This window comes from Passer montanus, unplaced genomic scaffold (assembly GCF_014805655.1).
Source record: "Passer montanus isolate IOZ18808 unplaced genomic scaffold, ASM1480565v1 scaffold23, whole genome shotgun sequence".
NCBI lineage: Eukaryota > Metazoa > Chordata > Aves > Passeriformes > Passeridae > Passer > Passer montanus.
In genome coordinates, this window is record NW_024366926.1 from 15,007 (window position 1) to 29,166 (window position 14,160).

At 38.3% G+C, this 14,160-nt stretch overlaps 1 protein-coding gene across 1 annotated transcript in view; it reads left to right on the plus strand.

The window, feature by feature from the left end:
• The first annotated feature begins 1,389 nt into the window (after window positions 1-1,389).
• LOC120502842 overlaps window positions 1,390-14,160 on the plus strand; it is a 75,885-nt gene continuing 63,114 nt past the window's right edge. Inside the window, exons 1-2 of the mRNA XM_039710760.1 lie at window positions 1,390-3,319; window positions 3,563-5,473. Of these exons, the coding sequence (XP_039566694.1) occupies window positions 2,288-3,319; window positions 3,563-5,473 (2,943 nt within the window). The 5' untranslated portion in view covers window positions 1,390-2,287. The remainder of the gene's footprint in view (window positions 3,320-3,562; window positions 5,474-14,160) is intronic.

Genomic DNA, 14,160 nt, shown 5'->3' on the forward strand with positions numbered 1-14,160 from the left:
ATAAATCTAAGATATAGTTAATTTCTTTAAAACTCATTATTTTGTTGTAATTCCTACATTTTGCCATTTTCTTCATTAATCCAAATTCGCCATCTTTATTTTAATTCCCACGTCCTGCCATTTTGATTAATTTATTATCCTATAGCTGGTTTATTTAAATTGTAAAAGTTATTAAAATCCATTTATATAAAATCAGCCATCTTTGTTTCAATTCCCACATCCTGTCATTTTCTTTATTACATCTTAACTTCATTTATTATAGGACGCCATATTTATTTTTATTTAATTTCTATAAAATCTGCCATCTTTATTTTGATTCCCACCTTAAACAGCCATATTTATTTTATTTCATTTATATAAAATCAGCCATCTTTATTTCAATTCCCACGTTTAAGTGGTTCCCACAGTTAACTCCTGTGCCCTGTTATTTTATCTGTTTTATTTAAATAATCATATTTAATTTTATTTCATTTCTATAAAACCTGCCATATTTATTTCAATTCCCACTATAAGCTGTCATATTTATTTTATTGCATTTCAATTCCCACGCTTGGTGTTGCCTACATTTAGTTATATTTGATCTTTTTAAACGGTGTTGCTGGTGTGTATTAAAGAATAAGAGGAGCAGTTTAAACTCTAAAATGGGACAGTGTGCAGGAAAGAGCGTAGCTAAGAAAAGAAAGGTGAAGCAAACCTTTAAGAGCATACCTCCCAGTAGTCCATTGGGGAAAATGTTAAATAACTGGGACGATAATGAGAACTTAAAAGAGTTAAATAGAATACAAATGATAAAATATTGCACAGAAATATGGCCTAAAGAAAGCATAGCTGAAGGTCCAGTATATTGGCCATGGTATGGCACTGAAGAAAAGTGGTTGTGTGTAGCTTTAAACAGATATGTTAATACCAGGGTAGAGCCATGCCAACAGGAAATTGAATATGCTAAATGTTGGCTGGAAAAGGAGAAGCAAGAAAGAGAAATAAAAGTGTATAAGGTTTCCAAAGAAAAAGAAAAAGAAGTTAATAAGGTACCAGAAAGGAGGTGGGACCCATTAGATCATCTTCCTCCTCCACCCCCTCCAGATCCAATAGAATACCTCCCATTACCTCCTCCTTCCTCAAGTTCACCCATACATGATTTGCCACCACCTCCCCCAGAGTTATACCCCACAATACTAACCTCAGGGGAAAAACTGAGACAAGGCACAAATGTAGAAACAATAAAATCACCTCCCTCCTTAAGCAGGGAACACCATATTGTAGATGCATCTTCCTCTGTGCCATCTCCCATCCCAGTAACACCTGAGCCCTCAAATTCATCTTAAATTTTGCCAAGGGCATAAAATTCTTCAAATACTACCCAAAGTACTTCTACCCCTACAGCAATTCCTAAAACCTTCCAAAATCCTCCTTTTTATTTTTCCCCTATATTTCCACCAATCCCTCAAAATCCCATTTTTGGTACTCCTTTCTATATACCCCATGTACCCCAAAACCCTAAAAGTCAAATAGAGGAAGAGCATGCAAGAGTAGAAACAACCTGCTGTTGTAAAGATAAAGAAGAAAGTAAAACAACTGTACAGGACAAACATGTTGAGGGTCATCCATATAACACAAGGTTCCAAGCAAAGAGAATGAAGGAAAATCTAGAAAAGACTGAAAAATTATTTCCTCTAAGGGAAGTACCTATGGGGGGAGCCAGGGGAGGTATAGGGTTTGTGAATGCTCCATTAACCGCTTCAGAGGTCAGAAACTTTAAGAAAGAAATTAAACCCCTCCTGGAAGACCCTATAGGTATCTCCCAACAATTGGATCAGTTTTTAGGACCTAATATTTACATGTGGGAGGAACTAAATTCAATTATGGACATATTATTTTCTTCGGAGGAAAAACAAATGATCAGAGCAGCAGGCATGAGAATATGGGAGAGAGAAAATCGAGGTGGCCCTAGAGGGGAGGACAAAATGCCACTTAATGTACCAGACTGGGATCCCAACGAGGAGGAAGGAAGAACAAACATAGACAATACAGGACACTAATAATCAGAGGAATATGGGAGGCGGTACCAAGAACCAATAATGCCCGACTAGCTTTTGACAGCCAACAGGAGAAGGATGAGTCTCCAAGTGCTTGGTTGGAGAGGTTAAAAAGAAATTTTCAACTATATTCAAGTGTAGATCCAGATAGCCCAGAAGGGCAAGTGTTAGTCAAAATACAATTTGTTACGAAAGCATGGGTGGATATAAGAAGGAAGCTAGAAAAGATAGATGATTGGCAAGAAAAGGGTATGAATGAACTGTTAAGAGAAGCACAGAAGGTATATTTGAGGAGAGATGAGGAGAAGACAAGAACCAAGGCTAAAATCATGGTAGCAGTAGCAAGAGAAAGTGCAGGATTTGGAAATGATGGATTGACTAGAGAGGGAAGGGATAAGTATACTGGACCTAGAGGAAATGAATTTAAAAAGCCATTTGGTGGAAACAGTGAATATGCTAAAGACAGTAGAACACCGTGGATGGAAAGGAGACCACCATGGGCAGAGATTACATGTTTTTATTGTGGTGAGAAAGGACACACAAGGAACTTTTGTAAAAAGAGAAAAATAGATGATGCTATGTCCCAAGAACAAGAGGAATTAGAAAGAAAACTTAGAGGGAACGATCAGGGGTGTCGGGGGCTCTATGCTCTGAGGGATGGATTAGGTTATCAAAAGGAGCCCCTGGTAAACTTGGAAATTGGCCCTCAGAGCGAGGAAACCGAATTCTTAGTAGACACTGGAGCAGACCGATCAAGCGTTTCAAAAATCCCTAAAGGATGCAAATTGAGTAATAGGACTTGCAAAGTTAGAGGTGCTGAAAATAATCCTTTTGAAGTACCTATCATAGAGGATGTAACAGTGAAGGGAAGTTTCAGAGAAGGCTGTACTGACCTCCTATATTTGCCAGAACTTGATTCGAATCTCCTAGGCCGGGACTTACAGGTGCAACTAAAAATAGGAGTGGTGCCAGAAGGAAAACATATGGTGGCAAAGATGATGTTATTAAAAGATGAGGATGAAAAAGGAATTAACACGAATGTGTGGGCAGAGGAAGGCAAATATGGGTTGCTAGACATTACACCTATTCAGATTGAAATGAAACCAAACCTTCCTCCAATTAGAGTTAAGCAGTATCCAATTTCTGTAGAAGGAAAACAAGGACTGAAACCAGTTATCAAAAATTTGCTAAAGGAAGGTATATTAGAACCATGCATGTCACCGCACAACACACCTATATTACCTATCAGGAAACCAGATGGTACATATCGTTTGGTTCAAGACTTACGAGAGGAAAATAAACAAACAATTACAAGGTATCCTGTAGTTGCCAACCCATATAATTTACTAAGTAAAGTACCAGCAACCCATGCATGGTTCAGTGTTATAGATTTAAAAGATGCATTTTGGTCGTGCCCACTAGAGAAAGAAAGCAGGAAATGGTTTGCGTTTGAGTGGGAAGATGAGGAGACAGGAAGGAAACAACAATTACAGTGGACAAGGTTACCACAACGTTTGGTTCAAGACTTACGAGAGGTAAATAAACAAACAATTACAAGGTATCCTGTAGTTGCCAACCCATATAATTTACTAAGTAAAGTACCAGCAACCCATGCATGGTTCAGTGTTATAGATTTAAAAGATGCATTTTGGTCGTGCCCACTAGAGAAAGAAAGCAGGAAATGGTTTGCGTTTGAGTGGGAAGATGAGGAGACAGGAAGGAAACAACAATTACAGTGGACAAGGTTACCACAAGGTTTTACAGAGTCACCTAATTTGTTTGGACAGACTTTGGAGGAAATAATGAAGTACTTTACACCTGAGGACAATACCCAAGTTCTGCAATATGTGGACGATTTATTAATTTCTGGAGAACAAAAGGAGGAGGTACAGAAAACAACAGTTAACTTGTTGAACTTCTTAGGTGAAAAAGGGTTGAAAGTATCAAAAAGAAAATTGCAATTTGTGGAACCCGAAGTAAAATATTTAGGACATTTAATTGGAAAAGGTTATAAGAAATTAGATGCTGATCGAATTCAAGGGATACTTTCGTTACCAGCACCAAAAACAAAAACAGACATAAGAAAATTATTAGGACTAATTGGATATTGTAAGTTGTGGATTGATGGTCATACAAAATTAGTCAAATTTTTATACAATAAATTAGTCGAAGATGAACCTGTTAATTGGAATGAAGATGATGATGCAAAATTAGAAGAACTCAAAGAGAAATTAGCGAATGCTCCAGTTCTAGGTTTACCGGACTTAAATAGACTGTTTGAATTGTTTGTTAACGTTGAAGATGGAATAGCCTATGGTGTTATAACACAAGATTGGTGCGGGGTACGGAAACCTATAGCCTATCTTTCAAAATTAATGGACCCAGTTGTCAGAGGCTGGCCTACGTGCCTTCAAGCTGTAGCTGCCACAGTAACCCTGGTAGAAGAAGGCTACAAACTAACCTTAGGGAACAAAATCAAAGTGTATACACCCCATGATTTAAAAAGCCTACTGAGCAAACGAGCCTGTCAGTGGATTTCTGACAGCCGACTGTTAAAATATGAATTGATTTTAAATAACAGTGGCAACATAGAATTATCCACCACCAGGATACAAAACCCTGCCCAATTTTTATACGGAGAACCTAAGGAAGAGCTCGAACACCACTGCCTCGAGACCATAGATATGCAAATAAAAGTAAGAGAGGATTTACAGGAACAGCCAATACCAGAAGGAGAAATACTTTTTGTAGATGGGTCATCTCGGGTGGTGGATGGGAAGCGAGCATCAGGATATGCAGTAGTGGATGGCCATACTATGATAATAGTAGAACAAGGAAAATTACCTGTAAACTGGTCAGCTCAGTGCTGTGAAATCTATGCACTATTGAGAGGATTGAAGCAGCTTGAAGGAAAAAGTGGAACTATTTATACTGACTCTAAACATGCTTATGGAGTAGTCCACACCTTTGGTAAGATTTGGGCAGAAAGAGGATTTATTAATACAAAAGGCAAAACCCTAATCCACAAAGGTCTCATAAAAACAGTTTTAGAAGCTCTGAAAAGGCCTAAGGAAATTGCTATTGTTCATGTGAAAGGACACCAAAGAGGGGACACTAAGGACATAGAAGGAAATAATTTAGCTGATATGGCAGCAAAACAGGCTGCTCTAGAGGACTCAGAAAAGATCTTTAAGTTGAATGAAATAGGAGATGGGAAGGAAGAGGATAAAAGAATAGAAGAAATTCCTGTTTTTGATGAAAAAGAGCAAGAAGAGCTACTAAAACAAGGTGCAATATTGAAGGAAACAGGAAAATGGGAAATGCCAGATGGGAGGCAAATACTAAACAAAGCACTCACCAGAAAGATATTGGAAGACCTGCATGCATCAACCCATTGGGGGACTCAAGCGTTACATGACCATTTTATGAGGACCTATGTATGTATTGGAGTATGGGAAATTGCCAGAATAATAACTAGAGACTGCATGATATGTCAGAGAATAAATAGAAAAGTAATGAGAAAACCGCCTCAAGGGGGAAGAGAATTAGCAAAGAGACCATTCCAAAGCATTCAAATAGATTTCACAGAATTACCGCAAGTGCAAAGGTACAAATATCTATTGGTAATAATAGACCATCTGACACACTGGGTGGAAGCCTATCCGACCACCAGAGAAACTGCAGAAACTGTAAGTAAGATCTTATTAGAACACATCATACCCCGGTATGGAATTATAAACACCATCGATTCAGATAGAGGTCCTCACTTCACAGCTAAAATAATACAACAGCTTGTAGAAGCTCTTAACATCACATGGAAGTTTCATACACCTTGGAGACCCCAGAGTTCTGGGAGAGTAGAACGGATGAATCAAACCCTCAAGACTACACTTACCAAATTAACAGAGGAGACGAAAATGAATTGGCTAAAATGTCTCCCTTTAGCTTTATTAAGAATAAGGACAAGACCAAGAGCAGATGTAGGAGTTTACCCATATGAAATTATGTTTGGGCTACCATTTTTAACAACTCTAGGACATGCAGGAACATACAAAGAAGGAGAAATGAGTGCAAGAAAATATATAAAGACCATCACCAGCACTTTAGAAGAACTGAGAGTTAAAGGATATCTTCCTCAATCCACTCCTATTGATTTCAAGATTCATAAATTTCAACCCGGTGATTGGGTACTAATCAGAACTTGGAAAGAACAACCCTTAGTCCCAAAGTGGGAAGGTCCTTTTCAAGTGCTATTGACTACCGAAACAGCTGTCCGGACGCAGGAACGAGGGTGGACACATATAACTAGAGTAAAAGGGCCAGTTTCCGCACCCAAAGAGTTACTACCAACCTTAGCAAAATCTAAAGAGACCTCAGATACACTGCCGAAAACCCCATAGACTGTAATTTCTGAGAGTTGTTATGTAAATGTTTGAGTAAAAGGTTGTTAATATGTTTTTAAATGAAACGGATATTTGGTGTGAAAGATGTAGTAATTGTGAAATATTAATTTCTGGTATCTTTTGTTGCAGATCAGAAGATTCAAGCAGAGACATAGAGCATTCTCCCACGCATCTAGCAATCTGGCCCTAAAAAGGATAGAAGAAAGAAGTTGATACAAAAGGGAAAGTGAACTCCTGCTACAGTAACTAGTAAGAGTAACACCTTAAGAAAAGGAGAAAGGGGGGCAAGACCGGATCAAGTTACATTCTCGCCATAGAAAGTTGCTGATCCTCTACGGAGGGGAGACATGATTGGGAGAGTGGCTTGTACCGGACCCCTGGGCTAAAGCCCGATCAAAGTTTTAGAGGGGGGAGTTGTTATAAGTTTGGTTTTTTTATAAAGTTGGGGTTTGCTTGTTGTGGGGGAAGGGAAGTGTCCAGGACTTGGTGGGGGCTGGCGGTGGAAGGTGATTGGACCAGGGCACTGACCAATCACTCGACGCCCTGAGGAAATGATTGGTCCAGAATGAACACCAGTAAGGACCAATCAAAGCGCCTGAATTCCACCAATCGGTGCGCGGATCCAAAACCCACCAATCCTGGACCAGGGGTAGTAATAAAAAGGGGGGGTTTTCAGTTGCTTGGGGGGGTTCTTTCGGTTTTGTTGTTAGTACTGTGCTGTTTTGAGCTGTTGTGTAGGGATTCTGGGCTTATCCCAGGTCCCTTGTTCTTGCTGGCTTATTTTTTTTAATAAACGAGAGCCTGTTTCAACTTACTCTGGAATCTGGCCTCGTTTGGAATTTTTAACAGTAGTAAAGTAATAATTGTAAGGAAAGATGTCTGGACCGAAGGTTCTTCCATTAGATTTTTAAATGGCAGAAGATTCTGCCATTTCTCCCATATGTTAGCTGTGCTTACATGCTGCTACTTGAGGCACTGCATTGAAATATTAGGGAATTGATATTTCTGTGTCTCACACATGGAGTGGAAAACAGGTAACTGAGTGCACATCTTTGGAAACAAACAGTACTGCATGCAGGATAAAGGCACAGCTATAATAGTTTGATAGAGAGAGGCATCAGAAAAACTTGCATTGGTTTGCTGCCTGGTTAGGGCTGTTACTTCCTGAGATCACTCACTTCAGAAGACCTGTCTAAAGTTTGGCTTTTGGGTAAGGAACAGACAGGAGCAGGTTGAGCAAAGCCTTCTGTAACCTGTCCTTTGTCCGTTTGTTCCTTGTAACACTCCATTGTAACTGCTTTGTCCATTTGTTCCTTTGACTGTATCCCTTCTGATATTTTCAGTCATATACCTTGATTTTGCAAACAAAACTTCTTTACAAAACTGTCAGCAGTCAAAAGCATGTAATTTCAATTATAGCTTAAAAAAAAGGTCACAGGATGCTTGTGTGCATTGACAGGCTTATCTCATAAGGTTCAAAATATGTGGGGGGTTTGTTTTGGTTTTTTAATGTAGCTATTGATAGCAGAGAAGAATACAAATGTAACAAAGAATAACTGAATAGGCTCTTTGAATCTGACTTCACAACAAACATCAAAGAAAACTGCACTGCCACCTGTTAACATGGTATGAAAGGTTAGCAACTGTGCATTGTTCTCTGCTAAATTATTTTGCTCTATTAAATCAAAGTTAGCTGGTTGAGAGATGGTGTTATTTTAATAAGTGTCTCTTTTAATTGTATTACTTCTGACGTTCTTCATGCTGTTGTTGGGCTGGGAGATACTTTAGAGTTTTGTGCTCATTTAGTCTTTCTGAGGCACTGAGCAAGTTGAGATAATAGCTTTGTTTTGTTGTTTTGGGGTTTTTTTTATCCAGTAGTCACTAAAAAAAGAAAGATATAATTAAACACAGTGCTTGTAAAAACTGTTGCTGATCCTTTCTGTGCTCACTATTTTGCGCATGTGCTTGCTCACAGAACTCATAAATATCTTGTATGATCTGTGGGGAAGGGCAGGAAGGATGACATATCTGAAATGCCTCAGGCCAACACAAAGTTTGTTTAGTCTGCACATTCTTTAGTTCAAATACAACTGTTTTTATTGATATATTTCCTTTGTTTCATTGTATTGTAGCTCAATTTTCACAACTTGACGTTAGACATTAAAAGCCTGCAGGTGTGGAAGGTTTTCATTGGCTGGCTCTGAGCTCTGTATTACAATCCTGGGTGCAATTCTGAGATCTTTGCAGGATAAAGGAACAGTGCCACTGATAGGGAGTGCCAGGCTCAGGAAAGATGGGCAAAGCCCATAGTGGGACACCAGCACAGTGTTTTGAGCCAGAATTACCATGGATGTCAGGTAGAGAGCTGGGATGAAGGGTTGTCCAAGCGTCAGAGCCAAGCTGTGGCTCCAGGGGCCCAAGGTTCAGGACAGGGGGAATCTTCTTTTCTGAAGAGTGGGCAGGACTGAAACTCCTTTTACTTGCTGACTCACAGGTGTCCAAACTCCTAAACTAGAGGTACTCTTTACACTTCTGGTGTCTGCAGGCAGATATTCTGTCACAGCTGAGAGTTAGTGATTCACTTTGTACAGCTCAGACATAAATGAATGTCAGCTTTCATGTGAAACATTCCTGTTTCTTCCCTTTTCATTCCTCTCAACAAGGCAAGGTTGCATCAGGTTTCCTATCTGTTCTTTCAGCATCCATGTGAAATTGAATGTGTTTGCAAAGAGCACTGTGATAAAGACAAGCTGCTTTCTCTCTCCCTCCTTGCACCTGAAGTGCAGGTGGGTAAATCTCTAATGCAAACATGAGCTACAGAAGCCAAGAACAGCAGCTTCTCCTAAGCAGAATCTCAAGATAAGCTAGAAGATAAATGGTTTTCTTTCTTTCTGTGGCCACACTTGGCAGCACAGTAGAGATAGCAAATTACTTGAAGCATAGGAAGAAAACGCAGGTTCTGCTTGCAAATATAAATTACTTCATGAAAAGGTATGATAAGTAAAAACCTTAATTTACATGATGATCCAAGTTACATTAACAGGATAGTGAAGGGAAAAAGTGATGTTTATTTTACGTCTGCAAACCTCCCATTGTTTTCCTCATTAGCCCAATGTAATTTTAAAGTAGCAACACACAAGTTGCATCCTGATTTGACCTTAGGAGCCTCGCTGTTCAGCTCAGTGGTTTCCCTGTAGAAACAGAAACTGACACTGCCTCACTGGAATTTTCTTCAATCAATAAATTGTGGCACAGTACAAATTATACAGCAAAATGGTATTAAAGAAAAGCTCATCTATTGATACAGCTGGCTAGAGAATTTTATTTAAGAGCTTTCAACATATTTTCTACAAGTGAAATGGGACCCTGAGGAATGAATGGTGTATTTTTTTACTTTTAAGATGCAGATGTTCTTTTCAGCTGGTTTTAGCAGTGTAGAATTCCTTTGTATTAGAGCCTGTGCAGTAAATAACTGTTATTGTACTTCTCAGATGTAGCTATATAACAGTATTTATGCATATATTTCTGTAATTTTTAGAACAAACCCTCAGAGGTTATGTATTGTGTGAGTGCAAGTCTACAGCAGCCAAACTGTTAATTTGCCTGACTAGAAATATTAACCATACTATATCAAATAACTGCCAGGAACAATTCCCCACCATTCCCTGTGACTTCATTTTAATTGATTTTTTTTTTTTAAACTTCCAGCTTCTGAGATTTTGTTTACTCTGACAGAATGTTTATTAAATGTGTAAAAAGAAAATTGTTTTGTAAATTGTTTCTGAGAGTGCTTTTATCTTGCATAAATTGGTGGCTCATTCAACATTTTCCACTTACCTTTGTTTTCCACCCCTGTGCTCTGCCTCATTTGTTTCCTTATTGGATTTGGTGATTAAATACTGATCAGCTGCTGGTCTGATCAGCTGTGCATATTGCTGCCTTTTAAACATTGTTCATAAACACCCTGAGGATAGGGTGATAAACGGGGTGGGGGTGTTGAGTGGGACCATTTGATCTGTTTTACAAATTATGGGGAGCTCCACAGTGGGCATTTGCAAAAGTGGTCATTGAACACAGACCTCTGTGTTACAGCAGAAATTCATGACACCCAACTGTCCAAAAGGGCTCTCAGTTGGGAGATTTACATTGCAGAGGTGTAGTTTGTGTTCAGGCCTCTGATGCTAAATAGAGAATTAGTAATGATTTTATTAGGGTTTTTTTCTGTCTTGTTCTCTTTTATTTTTCCTTTAAGATACTTTATTTTCAGTGATAATACTGTACAGTCTGTCATGAATTGCTGTGACAATCCATGAAGGAACATGGAATTTACATATGAATCTAAATGATTATTTTCTCTTTGAAAAGCAGAGAAAACATATGCAAGTGCTACCTCTGAACAAAAAGAAAAAATCAGGATAGTAAAGGAAATTGTGTAAGGATTTAGACTGTACTTCAGTTGAAATATCAGACTATTTGCTGGGAGATATAATATTTTATTTCCGCTTGAAACAATTATTTCTGAGTAACCAAGTCCTCTGAAATCACTGTAACAGGAACAAAAGACATGTTAAAAGCTGGTATTTTGTACAGTGAATCCATACCTTTTGGTAGACCTCTTCCAAGGACAATTTAAATATTTTTGTTGCTGGCTTGGGTACAGTAATGTTGGTCTGATAGCACTAAGCTCTTTTGCTGTCAAGATTTCAATATATTGAGATTTTGTGCACATATTTACAGTATGTGTGATAATGAATATTATTTCAGGAGTACAGTTGTCTGTTGAAGCGCACAATTAGCTTTTTCTGTGCTTTGTAAAGTCATGATAGGTACTTTTCAAAGTACCTAATTCGGTTTCAAGGGGAGTTGATCTTCTAAGCTCCTTATTCTATTTTTGTTTGTATGTTTTAAATGTTTCTACGCACCTCTGTCTCTCTTTAGTGAATTGGGTAGCTTCAAGAAATCCAGTTGGTGGGAGTTATGCATTTAAACCACTTGATAACCCAAGGAGCAAGGTGTAGTCATGATTAACATAATTTCACTTCATTTTGAAGTGCTTGGATCTGTTGCAGATGCTCAAAGGCATTGCCTGACCCTTGCTTCCAGCTGCTGATGAGTTGGGGTTTTTTTGTTGTTTCTGTAATGTAACATCAGGTTCTGGAAAACGATATCCAGTCATTGGTAAATGACCTGCTTTTTATTGACCAAAAATTTACCAAACCCAAAATTTGCCAGATTTTGGTAAGTGACATGCTTATCACTATGTTTACAAAGTAAACACAGAGCTGCTGTTCTCAGTCAGGATGGCAGCAGCTGTGGGCATGCAGAACAGAGGAATATTAGGCAGCTCTGGTACTGATATGTTATTTAGCAGCTACAGGCTTGTTCACACTTATGAGATTTTATTAAATACCACTTCGGATTCAGAAAACTCAATTCTGCTCTGGTAGCACCATGAGCATTGGAACATTTATGGCTCTGCCATTTGTTTGTCTTTGGTAATGTTGTTATTTTCTTTTTTTCTTTTCTTTTGGTGTTTTTTTGTTTGTTTTTTTTACACTTTACTCATGCTGTGATGTTTAGAAAATGCAAAAATTCTAGGTAACTCTAGGTTCATCTCGCCTACTGTCCTATCTGGCTGTTCATTCTGAGCCAGGCAGAACAGGTGGATGCAAACAAGGACTGAAAACTTTGTAACTTCAACTTGATAATGGGGTCTTGAAGCTCTTTTCTAACCTAAAAGATTCTGTGATAATAGGATTTTTCTCTGTGCTGTGGGGAGAACCATTTATGCCTTCTAACTTCAGAAAGTTAGTTCTCTCATGGGCTTTAAATACAGAACCTTCCTAACCTATGTGTTTAAATTATGTTAAGGGGTTGGATATCTTCCTCACCAACACATGTGTTTAATAGAGTAGGTTCTACCATAGCAAAAATTGATAATTGCTTATTTTACATGTGTTATTATAGTTGTAGAGATAGGCTCAAATTATTTGAGTTTTTTCTATAGTTTGAGAAACTTTTCAGATTTTTTGCATTCCTAATTTCTTCAGCACAATTGTATTTGACAGTTATATCCTGAAAATTATTTCCTGCTCTTTTTTTTTTTTTTTTGTTTGGCTGTTAAAAATACTAGCCACAAGAAGTATGTTTGTGTAGCAACTGGTAAAAGTTGAATTGAGTGGGGTTTGTGTCATGAGCTGTCAGGGCTGGAGAAGATGAGTAGTTAACTGAGTAAGTAAAGTGTAACATTACCACTGACGGAACATTTCTTACCATTAAGCCTTCAAACTCTTCTTCAGCTGTCAACACATGGGCACTTTCTGGAGCCAAATTCTCTCACGCTGTGCACTGCCTGCAGCTCGCCTGGAGCTCAACTTTGACTAAAAGTGTTGATTTCGCTCCTTTTAGCCTTGTTCCCATTTAACGTTAAAACCTGCTCCGAGTCTGCCTTTTATTCTGCAAAGTACACACGGATGTATCATTCCTCGCACACTTCTGATGTGGAGTTAAGGCACTCAAAAGATATGCTAGTAATCTTAATGAATAATTGATTAGAGAGGAGTCTGGCAGTGTTAATTGTGAGGTGCAGCTGAGTGAATGCCAAAACAAAAGCTTCTCTAAATGTTTCCGAAAACCTTGTAAAGTCTTTAGCATTGAGCAACAGGGTCAGTGCACTGAAGTGGAATTTAAAGGAGGTTCTTGAATGTAATGGATTTTGACTTCCCTTTGTCATGTGCCTCAGTGCATCATTGATTGATCACTCATTTGTTAAATCAGCTGTATTTTTTGCCATTTGTCAGAGCATAGACACTTACTGCAGCCTTTTTCCTTCTAAACACGAGTTTCTTGTCTTAATAAATCAAGGTGTAAATTAGTTTTTATCTAAGGTGATCAATTTTTCAAGCAGAAAGGCATGTGAAGATGGTCACAGAGAAAAGTATTGTGAGCTTTTATTTTCTTAACTATTAGGAGGAGAGGGAAAGACCAGGGATACATTTTAGCTGAAGCATTGATAATTCATGTCATTAAATTCAGCTTCCCACAAAATACTCAAAAATTATTTTATTTGGAAAGCTCTAAATTGTGTGCATTGAAAGAATAGTTCAAGGTATTCAGTGTTGAGTCAGTTCTTTGAGACATGAGCAAAGGAAAGCTCAGGGTTAAGGAACAATCAGTGTCCTGTGTGTTTGCAGCAATGAGAGATGCTCTCTGATTAGTGGAAAGGCTAATTACCTGCAGTATGCAGGACCACTGTAGGTGCTGTGCATACCTGATTAGAGTTCTGACAGCAGGGCAGAAGAAAGAAGACCTTGAGAATGTGCCAAAAATACCCCTTTATGTAAGCAGATGCTATTACCCTTAGAAGAGAATAGTCACTTACCCAGAACGGTTATTGCTGCTAATTATAAGAATTCTGTGGATGGGCCATCAACTTCTGAGAAATGTACTTTTATGGTATTTAATACAGCAATTACTTGTCAAATCTGGAAATGTTCATCTTGATAATCACTGCTTGCTGGATAAATGACCAAAGCAGATTTATTTGCCAGTTGTCTGAGTGAGTTGTCAGTAGTTTTGAGTGACTGGACACAAGCTAATATGGGGAGTTTTTTCAATATTGATATTAGTAATGGATTCAGAATGCGTACCTTGGTTTCATGATTGAGTAAGAGTTATTGAAAAAACATATATATGACAAAAATGCAGAGACACTCTGTGTC